This window comes from Salvelinus fontinalis, chromosome 35 (assembly GCF_029448725.1).
Source record: "Salvelinus fontinalis isolate EN_2023a chromosome 35, ASM2944872v1, whole genome shotgun sequence".
Lineage (NCBI taxonomy): Eukaryota > Metazoa > Chordata > Actinopteri > Salmoniformes > Salmonidae > Salvelinus > Salvelinus fontinalis.
Genome location: NC_074699.1, coordinates 17480755 through 17502486, shown reverse-complemented (window position 1 = coordinate 17502486; position 21732 = coordinate 17480755). Strand labels below are relative to the sequence as shown.

The window sequence follows — 21732 nt, the reverse complement described above, 5'->3', positions numbered from 1 at the left end:
TGATATCTGTCTGCACCCTAAACACAAGACCATTGTTTTCTGTAACTGTTGCTTGCATAAATAAAACTGTTGTGGAACCACTATCTGTACTCTGAGTTCTTCCCTGGCTACTCCCAGAGACAGACCTCCCTAGCAATTACTAGATTAAAGGTTTACTATTATACTCATAGTCTTTGCCTACTCTTTGGATAAGATTTCCACAACAGTCGAAACATCTATTTCATTCATTTTGAATTCAGGCTGTAACATAACAAATTGTTGGATAAGTCAAGGGGTTTGAACACTTTCTGGAGGCTCTGTACGCGTGTCATACGTTGGTGTCAGTCATCACAGTATATTGCCTTCTCGATCCCTTTAAGTATCTTTGTATCACCTGACATGACTGTCCATACTCTACTAACGTACCGTACATGTACTACATGAAGGGATAAAAACAGATTGAAATGCTCGCTAACTGACGTTACCAGAGATGAATTGTGCAACAGACGACCCACCGTAAGAAATGATCTATTCCACTGCGGCTGCCTCTCTCACTCATGATGTCATGGTGAAATGAAGTTCCCCACAGTGACAGGCGCTTGGGGGCCGCTGGGGCTGACATATGATACCTTAGCTGTACATTCCACCCAGAGGTGACCTCAGCATTTGAAGGGTTAGTAGCCCAGGCCAGAGCCTGGTGCTTTCCTGCTTGTTCAAAGCTGATTGATATGTTGATTTTGCAATAGTTAGCATAATGACATGGACTGATTTAGATGATTTTGCGCAGTTTGTTTATTGACAGTGAATAGCTCATGAAGATTTTACATGGAGACCTGTGTTTGCTGACCCTTGGAAACTAAGTGCTGGTTACAGATGAAATGGGGCGTCCGCCCAAGCTATTACATCAACTTCCACTGATGACACCACTCCAGATTGGCTGGAGGTTGGAAATGGATGTGCTGTGAGTCACACAAACCCTTCCAAACTGATAATGGCTTTGAGAAGGACGAAAAATATGTCTTGTCTAAAACTCCATTCGGCAAACATTGGGAATATCAGATTAAAAAAAGGAGAGAGAGGAGAAAGAAACGCTTTATGATAAAAGGGCATTAATGATGTTTTGCATGGAGGCTACGAATATATAATGCTTAGCAGATTTACATTTTCAGATGGATTTTGGAACCGGTCTACAAAGACTTGCAATTGTGTTTAGTTGATTTCATTTAGATTTCATAGCCTGTGGTTCTGTGGGTGTTAAAACATATTATCAGAGAGAGAGAGAGAGATAAGGCTCATTCTTTTATTAATGTTGTGACCGTTGTTCTCTGAGGAACAACCTGACCCTGGCCCTGTGTGGAGTCACAATGCTGGCGGTGTAGATGAACAGCTGTGCTTGTTCGGAGGACAGACAGCGTTATCAAAATCATATTTACACCTGGGCAGTGGGCGGCCCTCTCCATTTAAGTGGTCTTAATTTCCCTGCCATTTGAATGAATGTCAGAAAAGCTCGCTGCATAACACTACTCTCCAGGAATGGAATGTCTGCCTAGCTGGAACAGCTGGCACAGAGTGCTTATCAATGTGCCACAGCTGATTACGCCCGGGCCTCCGTCGATCTCCTCTTGCCTTTTTCAAAAGCGTTGGAAAGGAGGATAGGAGGATGGTTCCCGCCACATCCCATCTCTGAAATAGGCAGTACATTTGTCTCCCCACCATGCTATCAAATTCAGGCAGCTAGCCTAGGCTGGGAGGCTGAGAGGAGAGGGCTATCAGGGAGTGGGTATCTGATCATGGAGCATGACACGATTAATGATAAAGTTGCTGAGGAGTGGGGTCAAGAAGCATAGAGGAAATGACTTAATCTTGCAGTGTGGGGGGACAAAAGTCAGATGGTCAGTAGTGAGATGCCCCTCCAGGGAGCACCCTCCGCCCTGGACATATCCATAAAATGTATGAAAAATTATTAGGCTGTGACTAATTGCCCGTTTAGTGTCGCAGAAAGTTGTTAAACAGACCATTGGCTTTTAATACCTAAAGTAAGGAATGGGATTAATTAAGCAGAAATGTATTCTTCTAGCCTGCCAAGTACCTTTCTCTACACTCTCTAAAAACATTGTGTGATGGGGCTCCTCAGACCGGACCTTGGGGAAATAGCTGGTAATGGTCTGAGAATGGATCTCCACTCAATTCACCAGTCCAGTCAGAGTGAGGGGATGAATGAGGGCAATAAGTACATGAGCCACTGACACTAAAAAGGTAGCGGAAGCAGAAAATGAAAGTGGTAGAGAGGGATGTAGGATATATTACTATCCAGTTCCTGTTCCTGTTCCCTATAATCATAATCCATACATTTTGATATGAGAGAAAAGAGAACATGACACACAGAACTGCTTCAAAGAGACTGAAATGAACAGTGACTACTTAGAAGAGCATTTTACAGCATTATAAAGGGAACACTGGACAGCTAGGCTAAGATATATTGTAGAGTATATGAGTATTTTGAGGAAACAGATTTGGCATTAAACCCAGGTCAGAACATCATTGTGAGAACCTTATGAATAAGACCCAGCTAGCGCATAACATTCTAAGAACCATACTTTTCTTGGTGGGTATTTCAGTACTTCAGCATAACGTTTTCTACAGGTTTCCTCATGGTTCTATCCTGTTGTGTTACGGTCGAATTGGACCGATTTACAAGTTCTCTCTTTGAAAAATGTAGTTAATTTAATATGATTGTCATAAGGTTCCCTGACTTTGAACACACAAAATACATTTTCATGATTTTCATAACATTTGGGTGTTTTATTTAACTTTGGTACACCTGTGGTGTACACACACACACACACACACACACACACACACACACACACACACACACACACACACACACACACACACACACACACACACACACACACACACACACACACACACACACACACACACACACACACACACTGTTTCACACTGTTTCAATGATATTTAGAACTTTTCTCGCAGCTCTGGTATATAAAGCTTTTTTGAGGCCTTGCTCACAATTCATTCTGTGGCAGCACAATGACCAAACGATATACTGTATGTGAGGCTCTTGATCATATCTTTGATCATGACACTGGTGAGGAGGAGAGGCCAGGAAACTGACAATGAAGATGCATTAGAGGAGGAAGTGTCAGAAGTTGAAGACAACACAGAATATGATCCAGACCAAGAGACAACTGACTGGGAACAATCCAGTGATGAGGAAGACGGCCCTGTTGAGGTTGTTATTACATTCCAGGGAGGAGGAAGAGGGCCCTGCTGAGGTTGTTGTTACATTCTGGTCAAAGAATGTGAATTTGTCCTGGTCTTCATCCCCACCTAAGAGGAGAGGTCGGCTGTCGGCTGAAAATGTTATCAGGATGACCCCAGGGCCAACGAGATACGCCATATCCGGGGGTGATGACATGAAATCCTGCTTCAAACTGTTGCTGACAGAGTCAATCGAAACTATAGTGATAAACATGACGAACTTGGAGGGGAGACGCGTTTACAAAGACAACTGGAAGGCGGTAGACCGGACAGACGTCCAAGCATACGTGGGTCTCTTGATTTTGGCTGGTGTGTAAAGATCCAGAAAGAAATCTACCACCTGTTTATGGGATGCAGAGTCTGGTAGGGCAATTGTTCGTGCCACTATGTCACTCCAGACATTTCATGTGTTGTCACGAATGATTCGCTTCAACAACCGTGATACAAGACCAGGCCCGTGTCAACAAGACAAGCTGGCAGCGATCAGAGAGGTTTGGCACAAGTGGGTGGAACGCCTGCCACTCATCTATAACCCAAGTCCAGATATCGCAGTGGATGAGCGTCTGATCGCTTTTAGGGGACACTGTCCATTCAAACAGTACATGCCAAGCAAACCATCTAAATATGGAATTAAGATATGGGCAGCATGTGATGCCAGGACAAGTTATGCCTGGAACATGCAGGTTTACACCAGGAAATCTTCTGACGGTGTTCCTGAAAGGAACCAGGGGCAGCGGGTGGTCCTACAAATGACTGCAGGTCTCCAGGGGCACAACATAACATGTGATTTTTTTTTTTTACCTCATATGCTCTTGGTCAGGAGCTGCTCCAAAAGAAATGACCATGGTGGGGACTGTCAGAAGGAACAAGCCTGAGTTGCCTACTGCTTTCTTAACTACCAAGGACAGGGATTGTTTTTCCTCTAAATCTGCCTTCACCGATACACACACACACCTGTGTCCTACTGCCCGAAGAAAAAGAAGAATGTGCTCCTGATGACAACTCTGCACAGGGATGTCGCTGTGAATATCAGGGTGGACAGGAAACCCAACGCTGTCCTGGATTACAACAGGAACAAAGGGGGAGTTGACAACCTTGATGAGGTATGTGTACTTTTTTTTCTATTACCAGATTATTTTATCTGCATCATAAAAATAAGACATGTTGTTGTTTGGTGAAATGCTTATTGAATTTGTGAACAATATGGAGGCAATTCTATTCATTTGAATATGTAAATATGTTTCAGATGTGATACATTAAAACAACGCTTTGATGCAATTTTTCACGTTACTATGCAAGCCATGAAGTATCACTTGTATGTACTCATTATTTTATTTACTGATTGTTGCACTTTTGCAGGTTACTGGCACATTCTCTTGTAAGAGGATGGCGGCACGTTGGCACATGGTGGTGTTCTTCAACATCCTAGATGTGTCGGCCTACAAGGCGTTTGTGGTGTGGATGGAGGTGATTTCAGGCTGGAAGCAGGGGAAATTCTTCAAGAGGAGTGTAACGATCGTCCTGGAAAGAAGGTGACCAAAACGCAGCGGGGTAAGTGTTCATATTAATTTAATAAATTATGGAATGGACTCCTGGACATGTGAGGAAATCTTGGACGGCAAGGGACCCTGGGCACAGCCGGGAGAGTATCGCCGTCCTAAAGAGGAGCTGGAGGCAGCTAAAGCGGAGCGGCGATGCTACGAGGAGTTGGCTCGAGGACGCGTGCACGAGGCAGCCCCAGAACATTTTTTTGGGGGGGGGAACTGGAGAAGATTGGCGGAGTCAGGTAGGAGACCTGAGCCAACTCCCCGTGCTTACCGTGGCGAGCGTCGTACTGGTCAGGCACCGTGTTATGCGGTGGAGCGCACGGTGTCTCCAGTACGTTCTTAGCCCGGTGCGCTATATCCCAGCTCCTCGCATCTCCCGGGCTAGGGTGGGCATGGAGCCAGGACGGAGTGTGCCAGGCCTGCTCTCCAGGCCTCCAGTGTGTCTCCTCGGCCCGGGTTATCCTGCGCCTGCCCTACGCACGGTGTCCCCAGTTCACCAGCACAGCCCTGTGCGGCCTGTTCCAGCTCCGCGCACTTGCCGGGCTACAGGGGGGATCCAGCCAGGACGAGTTGTGCTAGCTCTGTGCTCGAGACCGCCAGTGCGCCTCCACGGCCCAGTGTCTCCGGTGCCTCGGCCAAGGAAGAGGCCTGTGCCTGTGCTAAGCCCTAACCCTCCTGCATGTCTCCCCAGCCTGGTGAGTCCTGTGCCTTCTCCCAGAGAAAAGCCTCCAGTGATGATCCATGGCAAGAAGCCTCCAGTGATGATCCATGGCAAGAAGCCTCCAGTGATGATCCATGGCACGAAGCCTCCAGTGATGATCCAAGGCATGAAGCCTCCAGTGATGATCCATGGCACAAAGCCTCCAGTGATGATCCATGGCACGAAGCCTCCAGTGATGATCCATGGTAAGAAGCCTCCAGTGATGATCTATGGCACGAAGCCTCCGGTGATGATTCATGGCATGAAGCCTCCAGTGATGATCCATGGCACGAAGCCTCCAGTGATGATTCATGGCACAAAGCCTCCAGCGATGATCCATGGCACGAAGCCTCCAGTGATGATCCATGGTAAGAAGCCTCCGGTGATGATCCATGGCACGAAGCCTCCTGTGTGTCTCTCCACTCCAGTGATGCCCTTCAGTCCGGAGCCTCCAGAGACGATCCCCAGTCCAGAGCCTCTAGCGACGATCCCCAGTCAGGAGCCTCCAGCGTCGATCCCCATTCCGGAGCTGCCAGAGTCTCCCTCCTGTCCGGAGCTGCCAGAGTCTCCCTCCGGTCCGGAGCTGCCAGAGTCGCCCTCCTGTCCGGGGCCCACTGCAAGGGTCCCCAGTCCGGGGTCGGCTACAAGGGTCCCCGCTCCAGAGGCGCCACCTAAGTGGGCCAAGACTAAGGTGGAGCGGGGTCCACGTCCCGCGCCTGAGCCGCCACCCCGGATAGATGCCCACCCAGACCCTCCCCTATAGGTTTAGGTTTTGCAGCCGGAGTCCGCACCTTTGGGGGGGTACTGTCAAGCCCTGACCTTAGAGATCCTTTTATGTCTCTATTTTGGTTTGGTCAGGGCGTGAGTTGGGGTGGGCATTCTATGTCTGGTGTTCTATGTTTTCTTTTCTGTGTGTTTGGCCGAGTGTGGTTCTCAATCAGAGGCAGCTGTCTATCGTTGTCTCTGATTGAGAACCATACTTAGGTAGCCTTTTTCCACCTGTGTGTTGTGGGTAGTTGTTTTCTGTCTTGTGTTGTTGCACCAGACAGAACTGTTTCGTTTCGTTCACTCTCTTTGTTGTTTTTGTTTTTTCAGTGTTCAGGTTATTTATTAAATTATAATGAACACTTACCCCGCTGCGTTTTGGTCACCTTCTTTCCAGGACGAATGTTACAAGGAGACTATTCCTAGAAGAGTTGGGGAAAGCCATGGTGGCACCCCTCATTCAAAGGCACTAACACTTTCCTCCAACACCATCCTCTACTGGATTGGTGAGAGATATACAAGGGCCAGAAGCAAGATCTACGGCCGCCAGAGACAGAAGAGAAAAAAGGAAGAGGTGCAGTCTGTGTGCACCAAGAGATGTCAAAACGAGCATCATGTGCCGTAAATGTAGTGCACATGCAACAACCACCACGTATTGTCCAACATGTGCATGAGAACACACAAAATGTAACCACCATTGATTGACAGATTGTGAAGATTTTAATGTTTTTGTTATTGTTGGTAATACTGTTATTGTTTCTGTTGTTATTTAATGTGTTCAGACATTCATTTTGTAATAATGTAAAGTTTCCATGTGTAGTTTTGGGCCTGTCCTTTCTTAACTAATAAAATCATACCGGTCAGTTTTGACCGGGAACACAACAGATGTTATTTTGTGCCATTTTTTTTTTTTTTTATGGTTTCAAAACAAATGTCCTTGTTAAACTTTGACACAAAGTAGTCTGTGATAAATAGCACAATATGTTTCATCTGAGTATTTGTTATAGTCAAAATAATCCATACATTGTGCTTTGTTACTCAAAAACGAGTTGTATGAGCTTAGGTCAAAGAGGCCTACAGGCCATAAAAAGCAAATAGAAGTTCAAAATTGTTGTGTTCACAAGAACGTAAGTTTATAAAAATATCTAACACAACATTAGGTGATAATATATGTATTATTATGGATTTCTAATCAGCTATAATGGGGTGGTAATTTTGTACCGGGTACACAGTATTAATTAACATGAAACGAACACAACAGGAGCGTTAAAGTCATGTTCTCAGAACGTTAAGAAACAATGTTCTTCTGTGGGAATTTTAGAACTTCAGCATAATGTTTTCTTCAGGTTTCACTATGAGGGAGTGGGTGTCTGATCATGAGGGAGTGGGTATCTGATCAGGAAGGAGTGGGTATCTGATCATGAGGGAGTGGGTATCTGATCATGAGGGAGTGGGTATCTGATCATGAGGGAGTGGGTATCTGATCAGGAAGGAGTGGGTATCTGATCATGAGGGAGTGGGTATCTGATCATGAGGGAGTGGGTATCTGATCATGAGGGAGTGGGTATCTGATCATGAAGGAGTGGGTATCTGATCATGAGGGAGTGGGTATCTGATCATGAGGGAGTGGGTATCTGATCATGAGGGAGTGGGTATCTGATCATGAGGGAGTGGGTATCTGATCATGAGGGAGTGGGTATCTGATCATGAGGGAGTGGGTATCTGATCATGAGGGAGTGGGTATCTGATCATGAGGGAGTGGGTATCTGATCATAAGGGAGTGGGTATCTGATCATGAAGGAGTGGGTATCTGATCATGAGGGAGTGGGTATCTGATCATGAGGGAGTGGGTATCTGATCATGAAGGAGTGGGTATCTGATCATGAGGGAGTGGGTATCTGATCAGGAAGGAATGGGTATCTGATCATGAGGGAGTGGGTTTCTGATCATGAGGGAGTGGGTATCTGATCGGGAAGGAATGGGTATCTGATCATGAGGGAGTGGGTATCTGATCATGAGGGAGTGGGTATCTGATCATGAATGAGTGGGTATCTGATCATGAGGGAGTGGGTATCTGATCATGAGGGAGTGGGTATCTGATCATGAGGGAGTGGGTATCTGATCATGATCATGAGGGAGTGGGTATCTGATCATGAGGGAGTGGGTATCTGATCATGAGGGAGTGGGTATCTGATCATGAGGGAGTGGGTATCTGATCATGAGGGAGTGGGTATCTGATCATAAGGGAGTGGGTATCTGATCATAAGGGAGTTGGTATCTGATCATGAAGGAGTGGGTATCTGATCATGAGGGAGTGGGTATCTGATCATGAAGGAGTGTGTATCTGATCATAAGGGAGTGGGTATCTGATCATGAAGGAGTGGGTATCTGATCATGAGGGAGTGGGTATCTGATCTATTTAAAGTCATATTCTCAAAACATTAAGAAAACTTTACATAAAAACCACAAGAAAAAGTAACATTCAAAGATAGTTCAAAGAATGGTATTTAAAAATTAGCATCAACAAAACTCTCTCTATCCTCTATCTTGTTAAGTGTGATCTTAATGAGTGCTTGTCTTCATTGAAATTGGGTCTGTTTGAATGGACCTAAATGAACCGCTTTGTATGAGTTTTAAAAAATCTGCAATGCTGGGCCATGCCTTGTGGCGCAGTGGTCTAATTACATGAGTAGGGACTAGAAAATCACAGGTTCAAATCTCACTGATGCTTTAAAAAGAAATCTGCTTGCATGATTAATGCCTATTCAAACTAATTTCTCTGTGTCCTATCTGTGCTTGCAGTGCAAAACAGTTAACCTAAGCTAGCAGTCTTATTGAGACATGTTCCCAGGAGGTTATTACCTTCAAATAACTTAGAATTTCCATTCTCAGAATGTTAATAAAACCTCCCAGGAAAACTTTCAGGGAACCATAGTAAAATGTTCTCAAAACCTCCCTGCAACCTAAAAACTCTGAAATTTTCACTCCCGTTCTCAGAATGTTTAAAAAACGTTACGCTTTACCGGTCAGGAAACATATGGCCTCGTTCCCAGAACCAATGGGAAACCAAAAACGTATATTCCCACAACCTCCAAGGAGCCAAACGTGCTAGCTGGGGAGACACAAAAAAGGACAGGGTCTGGACAGCCCTTGTGCCAGTTGATTTAAATTGGGTATTTGTCATCGCTCAAACTCAGAACTTCTTGCTAAAAGGCTAATAAAATTTTACTCTGCGTAAAAGTGTTGCCAGTCTTTCATTCGTTTTGTGATTTGATGTTAGTCTATTGTCTTTATCCTTGCAGTGAAGCACTTTAGGAGAATTTTAGTGCAAGCTCTGTTTTTGTTCTTGTGGTGTTGTTGTTGACCTTGCAGTTTCTTCAGCCTCACACTCTGACAGCTCGCCTTTGGTTTTTCTTCATACTTTATGTGTATATGTTGTAGACTCTGCCTTAAATATTCCCTTTTCTTCCACAAATTGCCAGTGACAGTTTTGTGACACATTCACAGAGGAATAAAGCTTTCAATGGCACAGTAAACCATTACCCAAAGTGAATGTTCCACTGTGTCAAAAACACTTTGCCTCGGTTTTAAAACCACTATAGACGGACTTATGAAGAATTTGAAGGATTGTAAGTCTTGTTTGAATGATCAATGCTTGACTGTTAAGTGTCTATTGCACGTAAAACAATAATTGATCTAATTGCTCCGTGTTGCTTGGCATCTAGTGAGTTTGGCCTCTCACTGCCTCTCTCTGTGCAGCTGGTAAATCCTAGCTGGAGACATGGGAGATCAGTCAGCCTGGAGATTTACACCTGACATGCTCTTAAACCCCCCGGCCTAACACTGAGGGTGGCAGAGGGCTTGATGCCAAACACCAGGCCTACCCAGACCCACAGAGCAATTGAACTGCTGTGTTTGATAGGTTTTATAGGTGCATCAGGCTCAGGCTGAGACTGATGCTGGGGCGCCGCACTGAGCGAGGACACAAGCAAAAGAGAGCATTGATTGACCAATTCACTAGAACACACTTTTGAAAAGGTGCCAATACGCCATAACTTACAGCTGCTCTCTGAAGGCCTTTCCCTAAGGTGACATTCAGGCTAAAGCACCATAGTACAGTGCTGGGAGTGGAGACCATGTTGATCGTATTAAAATCAGGGGCATTTTATAGTGTATTTTATGATACTATTAGCATGTCACTACTACCCTGAACTAGACAGGTATATGGCTGTATCCGTATTGTCTGGCTGCAGACTCAGGATAGGTCAATGCTTCTGAGTGTTCAAATTTCACCGGTGCTCAGTGGCTAATTATGAAAGAAACTTAGTATACATTATTTATTTATTTTTTCATCCCATTCTATTGAAGCAAGATGACTTAATGAAATCCCACAGCCATTCATTTTTAGACATACCTCTGAGCGACTTTGTCAGCAAGCCACCCAGAGAGTGCGAGCCGGAACCTGACATTTGACTAATTGCTCTCATTTGAGAATGATCACTGCTCTGATGTATTGGCGATGCACAGCAGCGACAACACAACACACAGGAACCCCTGTCAGGCTGGTGACCTGCTTCACTCCCTGAATCCATTAGAAATGGCTAAAACCACCAAATTACACCAATGCAGAACTGCATTAATTAGATAGGAAAAGAGCAGAAGAGGTGAATAGAATGGAAGGGGGCCCTACTAGTGGCCCCCCAGGTTGGCAGTAATTATTGCAATCATTGGATATTTCAGGGAGATTCTCATTGGAGCCCAGACTTGTCTCTGTGTGTATCAATGAAGGGCGAGGCTAATCCATACAACAATCATTCATCTCCCTGTAACATCTGCTATTGCAGAATACTCAGCTATACCATCACCCTTCTTTCTCTCTCCTTCTCTCCTCCTCTGTCCTAGCCCTGTTTGAGTGACTTTTACCTGTCCTTGGCCCCCTGTCGATCACTTTATGTTTGATGAAGACCTCAATGATGGCCTCCAGAACTGGAATGGAGGACACATTAAAGTTAGAGGAGGCAGGAAAATAAATGATGTGCTATAGAGAGGGGTGTACAGGAAAACATTTAAGTAAGAGATGGGGAAAGCCCTCTCCTTGAAGGTGAACATAAGGGCCACTTGGGGAGTGCCTTGTACATAGCATCTGTCTTCATCATCATTTAACTCTTGTTTGCTGGTTTTACTAAACTGTCAGCAACGCTCTGCCCTCCTGGCCTTTACCTGTAAATGCCATGAAAATGCTGACAGTCTGCCAAAGCAGAGCTCCCAGGAAAGAACTGCTGCCTGCGTCTTCTTAGAATTCTACAGTGCTTTGTCAGAATTAGAGTTGCCTACCTGCACTTACTATAGCTGCTGCTGCACTTAGCTGGTCTGGGCATTTATATTCTGGAGTCATCTATTCCCATGGGCCTATTGAAAATTAATTTAGTAGTGGTTTTCTGTTAGTGAAATTGACTGTGTATTTAGGTCATCCAGGTTCCACTCTTTCTCATTCAGGCCTAATACAGGAAGTTACTGGAACACATTACCAGACCACCATATAGTTGTTTGAGTGTCATCTATTTCTCATCCATCTCCTATGTTATTTAAAGTCAAGGACGTTCCATTGGGACTGTGTGTCTGTTCTTTGTTGCAGTTGTACTGTTTTTTCATGATGTCATCATGAAACTGTCGCCCGACTGCTGAATATAACATTATGCCTGATTTCTGAGCAATTTCCTGCAATATATAGCGTGTATACATCTGTATGGCTGGATCATTTAAACAGATACTGGGGTTTCATCAGTAGCAATCATATTTCTCTCTCTTCTCTCTCTTCTGCAAATGACTCCTCGCTTTTCTCTCTTACTTGCTTATCCTGAATCGTAAATGCACTGCATGTGATTTTTTGGAATCGTCAGTCAGAGGAGGTCTCAGTAACTTTCAAACAAGAAATAAATTATACCGGTACAGTAAATGTATTCATGACTATCAATTGATTACGTTCAGATGAACTATTCAGAAAGAAACTGAAGTCAGTGCCTAGTAGAAATTCATTGCATATTGTGATTGCTTTGAGCCCATTTCATTGGGTATTATACAGTACTCAGTTGATTTTGGGGTAAAACTTTACTTGACACCTAGCGTCATAACATGTTATGACACGGTCATATCCATGTCATAATATGTCATAACAGCTGACATAACTTGTCATAACCTGTCATAATATGGTCACAACACTGTCCTGACACATATATGTATACCTGTTGTGACATACTGTATATTGCATTATTTTATGGCTGGTTATACTGTAACACCTACATAGTTCAGTTTCTGAGGTGTATTTGTTCGGTCCTTTGTTTTGTGGCTCTACTGCTCTACTGATGCAGTTCATCTGAATGAGTTCTGTTGGATGGGTTTTAGGTTCTGGGTCCAACATACTGTAGTGATGAGGCTGAGAGAAGCATGGTTGGGGAACCTTGTTTTTTGGAGGTCTGTCTCTCCACTCCCCAATGCCAACTGTTGTTCTGCCATTCCACCACTGAGCTGAAATGACACTTAGTAGCCTTCTTCACTTATTTTTCAATTTTGTTGTTTGTTCTGCATAAGTCACAATTTAAATCTTTATATTTTTTCATGGGCAGGGTTTTAATTATTGTGTGTTAATTTAGTAGAATTGTAATCTCTCCCCCATCGCCAACACCACTACCACCACAGCCCCGCCCCATGTCCTTCATTACCTGTGAAGGTCTAATCTTATCTGTGGCTGATCCATGGCTGTTCATTAATCACTCCGAGAGCCCGTGGCCTTGTCCAGCTCCCCCTCCACATATAAGCTCTGACTGGGCTGGTTGGAGGGAGCTCTCCATGTATGGATCCAGTGCCCCATTGTGCCTGTCAGACACATGCCCACCTCCTAGTTGCTCCCCTATATGGACTCTCTATATGCCAACCCTGTGCCCGTGTTTATCAATCCAAAGACCCTTCCTTGGATCAATTTAATGCGCTGCTGCTGCCCTTATCCGATCAGTATGTAGTATTTTCCAGATACGGACCTAGGCCACTTTATATTGGAAAATTACCTGCCACACGGGCAGCTGTCTGATAGTAAGAGGTCTTAAGTTGAAAGCTTTCCCTCTTTCCAAGGCTTTTCTTCCAAACTGTAGACAATATCATACAATAATATATGAATTGGACATAGTTAAGGGGCTCTGAATTTGATGGCTGCTCGCTGACACATTGCAATGTCTTTGTTCTTGTTAGACCAACATTGCAGTCTCAATTATTGTCTTCTCTCGGTGAGGAGGGTAGATGTGAGTCGTGCGGTGACTGAGTGCCAAATTCAAAGATGTTACAAATTGGAATGGGTGGGCGGCAGAGGAGGATGGAGGGAGGAGGGAACATACATAGTTTGTTCTGGAAGCAGCAGGAAAGTTATGACACAAAAATTAAACAAATCGACCCTCAGTATCCCCAGCCATTAGCCAATCTATAGTAATCAGTATGACTGAGCTCTTCACTTCATGGACCCTCACCAATCAGCAAAGAAAACATAGATCTGTCATCCATCTTCTTCAAGGGACCTTTAAAGAGAGAGAATGTGTGTGTGTGTGTGTGTGTGTGTGTGTGTGTGTGTGTGTGTGTGTGTGTGTGTGTGTGTGTGTGTGTGTGTGTGTGTGTGTGTGTGTGTGTGTGTGTGTGTGTGTGTGTGTGTGTGTGTGCGTGCGTGCGTGCGTGCGTGCGTGCGTGTGTGTGTGTGTGTGTGTGTATGTGCGTGTGTGCGTGCGCGTGTGTGTGAGAGAGAGAGATACCTGCGTGTGTGTATTTTCACTAGGGTGGCAAGTTAGCCAAGCGGTTAGAGCATTGGGCCAGTAACCAAGAGGTTGCTAGTTTGAATCTCCAAGCTGACACGGTGAAAACTCTGTCGATATGCCGTACTCAACCCTAATTGCTCCAGGGTTACTGTTGGTAATGGCTGGCTGTGACCCCACGTTTTGAGGGTGTCTCAGGGCGTGTTGGAATATGAAAAAAACACCTTTCCAATTGACACATGTATAATACACACGGTACCTGTTGATACTGTAATATTAAGATCTACAGTATCACATCCTATTCAGATTGTCTTAAAATGGTCACGTCACCTATTTGCATTGTGATACATGGAGTAGATTTGTCTTACATTAGTGCTAATTTGTGAGCTTGTGGTGATCATTGAAACAGAAACAGTGCCCTCTGGACAATGATTAGAGCATTGATCAGGGTGCTGCCCAGCTCTAAGATTGATCTGTTGGTGATGTCAATTCAAGTCCTATGACTCGCGCATACACACACACACACACACACACACACACACACACACACACACACACACACACACACACACACACACACACACACACACACACACACACACACACACACACACACACACACACACACACACACACACACACACACACACACACACACACACACATAGTATTGCCATAATTCCTCACATTCATTAAGCCTCACCACAAAACAACCTCACCTGCTTGTCCAGTCAGCATTGGCATCAGTGTGCTTACATTCTTTAACCTTTGGATGCCTCCCCAGTTTGTCCAACAGAGGGCCAGGGACGATGAAATGCCCTATTACAAATAAATAATGAGCCTACTGGCAAGAGAAACATTCCTAATGTTTTGTCCAAATAACTAGCATTCACCCTCAATGATAATGTATTCCGCTCCAGTGCCAAACAGCTATATACTTGCAGCCAGGGTGATTTCATCATGGATATGATTTAAAAAAGACTAAAAGTTCAAATTCCCTCCCTATAAATGAAATGTCCCGGGGCTGTATAGGCATCACAATAAGGGCTTAGTTTGTTTTGGACTGATTGATGCTTTTTCTGAGTACCGCTCCAGCTTTGTTTGTTTATGCTAATGCGTGTGATGACCTGTTGGTGTTCCGTCTAGCAGGGAAATGGCAGCCACTGCTGCGGGAGTCATCCATTGATCTCTGTTCAATGCATCTTTCTCATAGACAGACACAGGCTGTTTCCTGGATTAACAGAGCAAGACGGAATGAGAATGTGAAAGTGTGCCACAAGACAAGTAGGTCCCTGCTGCTTAGATAATTTATACATGATTCCATCCTCTCTGTTTTGTCTCGGTACCACATTTGAAATGATCGTTTCACCGTTTAAAGAGGCTAATTTCATTTCTCACTCATCACCAAGATGTCTATGCCTGTTGCCAAGTGGGTTTGAAATGTATCCCGACCTAAAGGAGAGGTTTCCCAATGAGAGAAACTGCTGTGTTTATACTCTATGCTGTGGTTATCACCTTCCTTTAGTGCAGGGCTTATCAGCTGATATTGGGTTTAGAGTAAAGACATAGGCCTACTACTGTATGCACCTCTAATTTTCTCAGTCAAAAGCCACAACCAAAATCTCTGTACGTGTGTGAGCTTGGACTAAATACCTATGCATTCTTGCTGGACTCAGACTAACTGATAAATATTTTTGCATTGCATTATGCAAATTATCATTTTTGACCTTAACTTGCAGTCACTCAAGGTATTCTCAGCTGATTCACCAAATACAGGGAGGGCGATTGTATGCCATATAATGAATTAATGCATACTTCTTTTAATTGACTTTTTGTCAGAGTCTATTATAATGGGTTAGCATTTTAAAATAGCATGACATTGTTTCCCTTATCTTTGATTATTACACTGCATTACTCACAGTCTGTTAGGTGTTACAAACTAAAGTTCAACTTTCACTTGTTCACCAGCACAGCACTGAGACTAGAGGCATGACCATGTTTCACCTAGCAGGGGACCAGTCTAGATACTTTGCTTCACCGAGCAAAGTATTTGGTTTGCCTCAGGCTATGCTTCCTTTACTCCAGCCTACAGATCAATAATCTGCCTTTCTTTAGTAGGAAAACATTATAGATGTGTTCATTATGTGCATTTTAACAAAATCCCTTTACAAAAAGATATTGAGGTTTAAAATATGTGATAAATATATGCAGTGTAAAGAGTCCAACCCTGATCTCTTCTGTACTATAACCTGGGGCTCAGGGCAGTTGGGGGCCTATGTACAGTAATAGATCTATCTCTGAGAGTTCTCTCTGGCCATCCTCAGAGACATGAGTCAGCACCTGGTGATTAGAGGGGAAATGATTGTGTTCCGAGGGTTGATTAACAACAATCTAGCAGCACATTTTCTTTGTGAGGTCAGCCCTTTACCCTCTCCTGCATTCTCCAATGTGTTCACTCTCCCAACTCCCCCCCCCCCACCCCCCTCTCTCCATCGCTCTCTATTCTCTCTGTCTGCCACCCACTCTTTCACATCCTGGCACACATTTCTTAAATGCCAATCTCTTTCTTGAAGGCTGCGTCTGTCCATGTCTGCCACTAATAGCAGAGGAAATAGATGGAGGTCTAACTGTGAGTTTTTGTTGTGGGCCCCCAGGAGCAGGGTCTGCCTGCTCAGCAGAGAGACCTCTCACAGCACTCTCTCAATCAGCCTTATTGATCAGCACTGCTTTTGGCATAATCCCTGTGAATAAAATGCTACTCTATTGAGTCCAAATCCCTACTGGGATTCAGAATGGAGAGACATAACCTTTTGCATCTTGGCTTTGTGCACTTCTATTCAAGTCGTCACCCCTAACAACATTGCTCCCTTGCAGAGAGGAACGGATAGATCAAGTGGAAATGTCACAATGTGGAGTTGGAGTACAGAATCTCACAAAAATACCTGTTTTTCTTCTTGCTTTCCACAACTACAGTTTCAGCAGCAGACCAAGAGATAAATTATTGAAATGATTAATAAAATCAAGGCCAGGTCAAACCATGTTTTTCTGGGCCTTGACTCACTTATTATGACATCAAAGAGAGAAGAAGGCTTGACTTGTGCATCTAGATACACTCCCTGTTGTTACACCAGGAACCCCATTGACATTTGAAATAATTGGAAGATGAAAAAGACAATGTTTATACAGATTCTCAGTTTACAGAATGTGCAGTATTTTTTAACCACATCTTAAAGAACAAGCAATATATTTTCTTGTGATTTATACTGGTGTACGAGGAGGGAAATTACCTCTTCACACTTACTTTCCGATTTCAGAACAATTTCAACTTCCTAGAAAAGTGATTGCTTCAGTCATCTCAATAAGTGTTGCAAATGATTATAAATAAGGAATCCATCCGGTCCATTTCTTAACATTAGCAGGCACTAGCCTTTTGGTCCGTCAATATCCCTTTTCTCTCTTTTACTGCCTTAAGGAACTGCCTTTATCCTTTATTTCCCTGAGCCTCATAATGACTTTAGGTAGGTGAGTAATTTCCCATATCATGTATTTATTTAGTAATTAATATGTATTTATTTAGTTGTGTATTAATCTATGATCTATGCATTTAATATTAAATAGTACACAGTCCTTTTTCATTAGTTCTGTTGTTGTAAAGTTAATGTTTCTCAGTGGTCCTTTGTTTTCTGTTTGGCTGGAATATAGGGCAGTACAGTTTGGGTGCTTTTATCTGAAACAGTCTGTGTGCTGCTGTTCCGTAGCAGTTTTTTTCGGCAGCTTGCGGGATTGAGAAGACCTTTTCTAGGCAGCGTATGAGTCCCCGCTGCCACGTTCACTGGTAACGAGACATAAGAAGGGTCCAGACAGTTATGGAGGACGGAGTGCTCTGAGGAGGAGAGCGGTGGTGTGGGCGAGCCGGCTTGACTAGAACTGGGCTCACTGTCGTCAGTGTCTGGGGTCGCACAGCCGCCCTTCTCCTCATCTCTCTCCTCTTCATCCTCCTCGTCATCATCACAGCACAACGCGTGGTATAGGATCTTGTCACTGAAGCGGACTCTATCTCTGGTGCCGGACGTGCGGGAGGTCTTGTGGCTGTGTGTGGAGCTGGAAGCCTCTTCGCTGGCGCTGGATGAGTCTGGGGTGACTATGAGAGGTCCGTTAGGGATGGGCAGCCCCCCATTCATTTGGGAGTAGGCTGAGGCGGTTGTGGGTGGCGGGGTCTGGGTCTGGGTGGGGATGCACCCACATTCCGCCCCCGCCCCCGGCTCCAGCCCTGCATCCTTGGGCTGCACCGTTGGCGCTGCTTTGTGGGCGGCGTTTGCTGCAGCGACGGAGGCCTCCAGATAGCTGCAGAACTCCCAGCTGTCTGGGAGCACGTCAGGGTTGAGGAAGTCCAGCCTGAAGGCCTCTCCCAGGCCCCTCTCGCTGCTAGACGTGCTACTCGCTGTGGCCACTGTCCAGTCATCTGGCTCCAGGTCAAAGTCAAAGTCTGACGTCAGCTTGTCGATCTGACCCACCACCTAGAAGAGTAGAGAGCGGGTAGAACAGACATTTAGAAGATATGGTTTACATCATTATACATTATGTTCTTGACTTAATATGCTGTTAACTATACATGAGGATGCTTTCACACACCACCTGAGACAGCAAGGAGGGAGGCCAGAGAGGGGAGGGAACAGATGATTTGAGGTTGTAGACATGTTTTTAAACACTACTTTACAATAATGTCCACTATGAAGACATACAGCGGGGTCTGAAATGATTGAAACCCTTGATAAAGATGAGCAAAAATTACATGTTTAAAATCAATACTTCAAATACTGAGCTATATTGTATTGTCATTTCTAGTATTTTACTAGAAATGCTCAGAGAAAGAGATTTTGTTTAGAAAGTCATAAAATAAATCTCAAAAAGGTATGGATAAAAATGATTGACAACCCTGTTTTCAATACCTTCGATACCTCACCTTGCGAGGATAACAGCATTGAGCCTTTTTCTAAAATGTTTTATGAGTTTGTGAGCGCAGTGGGAGGGATCCTACACCATTCCACCATACAGAATCCTTCCAGACTCTTTATATATTTCGTCTGCACCTAAGGACTGCCCTCTTCAATTCAAACCATAGATTTTAAATGGTCTGGAGACTGAGATGGCCATAGCAATGTTGATTTTGTGGCCAATTCACCAATTATTATAATTTTTTTTCGTGTGCTTAGGGTTATTGTCTTGCTGGAAGATCTACTTGTGGCCAAGATACAGTCTCCTGGCACAGGCAACCAGGTCTTTTTATAAAATGTCCTGTACTGGGTAAAGTTCATGATGCCGTTGACCTTAACAATGGCCCCAGGAACAGTGGCATAACATCAAAGATCTGCCCTGAACCACCTGGTACTATACCCTGCACCTTAGAGACTGCTGCCCTATGTACATAAAATCATTGAACAATGGTCACTCTAATAATGCTTACATACTGTTTTACCCACTTTATACTGCATTCTAGTCATGGCTCATACTATATACAGTTGAAGTCGGAAGTTTACATACACTTTAGCCAAATACATTTAAACTCTGTTTTTCACAATTCCTGACATTTAATCCTAGTAAGAATTCCCTTTCTTAGGTCAGTTAGGATCACCACTTTATTTTAAGAATGTGAAATGTCAGAATAATTGTAGAGAGAATGATTTATTTCAGCTTTCATTTATTTCATCACATTCCGAGTGGGTCAGAAGTGTACATAGACTCCACTAGTATTTGGTAGCATTGCCTTTAAATTGTTTAACTTGGGTCAAATGGTTCAGGTAGCCATCCACAAGCTTCCCACAATAAGTTGGGTGAATTTTGGCCCATTACTCCTGTTAGAGCTGGTATAACTGAATCCGGTTTGTAGTCCTCCTATCTCGCACACGCTTTTTCAGTTCTGCACACAAATGTTCTATAGGATTGAGGTGAAAACTTTGTGATGGCCACTCCAATACCTTGACTTTGTTGTCCATAAGCCATTTTGCCACAAATTTGGAAATTATGCTTGGGGTCATTGTCCATTTGGAAGACCCATTTGCGACCAAGCTTTAACTTCCTGACTGATGTCTTGAGAAGTTGCTTCAATACATCCACATACTTGTCCTCCCTCATGATGCCATCTATTATGTGAAGTGCACCAGTCCCTCCTGCAGCATAGCATCCCCACAACATGATTCTGCCACCTCGGTGCTTGACGGTTGGGATGGTGTTCTTCGGCTTGCAAGCCTCCCCCTTTTTCCTCCAAACATAATGATTGTCATTATGGCCAAACGGTTCTATTTTTGTTTCATCAGACCAGAGGACATTTCTCCAAAAAGTACAATCTTTGTGCCCATGTGCAGTTGCAAACCGTAGTCTGGCTTTTTTATGGTGGTTTTGGAGCAGTGGCTTCTTCCTTGCTGGGCGGCTTTTCAGGTTATGTCGATATAGAACTTGTTTTACTGTGGATATAGATACTTTTGTACCTGTTTCCTCCAGCATCTTCACAAGGTCCTTTGCTGTTGTCCTGGGATTGATTTGCACTTTTCGCACCAAAGTACATTCATCTCTAGGAGACTCCTTCCTGAGCGGTATAACGGCTGCGTGGTCCCATGGTGTTTATACTTGCGTACTATTGTTTGTACAGATGAACGTGGTACCTTCGGGCATTTGGAAATTGCTCCCAAGGATGAACCAGACTTGTGGAGGTCTACAATTTTTTTGGGGCTGATTTCTTGGCTGATTTGGCTGATGTCTTTTGATTTTGCCATGATGTCAAGCAGAGGCACTGAGTTTGAATGTAGCCTTGAAATACATCCACAGGTACACCTCCAATTAACTCAAATGATGTCAATTCGCCTATCAGAAGCTTCTGAAGCCATGACATCATTTTCTGGAATTTTCCGAGTTGTTTAAAGGCATTGTCAACTTAGTGTATCTAAACTTCTGACCCACTGTAATTGTGATACAGAGAATTTTAAGTTAAATAATCTGTCTGTAGACAATTGTTGGAAAGTTACTTGTGTCATGCACAAAGTAGATGTCCTAACCTACTTGCCAAAACTATAGTTTGTTGACAAGACGTTTGTGGAGTGGTTGAAAATGAGTTTTAGTGACTCCCACCTAAGTGTCTGTAAACGTATGACTTCAACTGTAACTACTACTGTACACTCCTTTTCAAATCACATCCGGTCTATGCTGTCTATACACACCATTCACATACTTACATGGACATGTTTATGTATATTCCGGACTCTGACATTGCACGTTTTGCTATTGCTCATTCTGATGTCTTCATTTATTGTTCTTTAAAAAAATGTATACATTGGGATTAGGTGTGTATTGTTATTGTATTGCTAGGTATTGATGCATTGCTGGATCTAGAAACACAGTAATCCTTGCGCTGCAACTGCGATAACAACTATAAAACTGTGTCCGCAACCAATAAACTTTGATTTGATTTTGATTTGATCTAACACCATATTTTACAGCAGGTATGGGGTTCTTTTCTGCTCATATATTCTTGTTTTGACACCAAACCCACCACTGATGTGCGTGGCCAAAGAGCTCATTTTTACATCCAACAAATGTGAACGCCTGGAGTTTGCTAAACGGCATTGGCACCTGGATTGGAACTTTGGTCAGATGACATGAAACTAGAGCT

General features: G+C 43.9%; 1 protein-coding gene across 4 annotated transcripts in view; it reads right to left on the bottom strand.

Annotated features, from left to right (window-relative positions):
- Positions 1-17221: 17221 nt before the first annotated feature.
- Positions 17222-21732, bottom strand: part of LOC129834420 (inhibitory synaptic factor 1-like) — a 56015-nt gene continuing 51504 nt past the window's right edge. For all 4 annotated transcript variants that reach the window (XM_055899384.1, XM_055899386.1, XM_055899385.1 and 1 more), the window contains one exon: positions 17222-18586. In XM_055899384.1, coding sequence (XP_055755359.1) covers positions 17735-18586 — 852 coding nt within the window. In that variant the 3' untranslated portion in view covers positions 17222-17734. The remainder of the gene's footprint in view (positions 18587-21732) is intronic.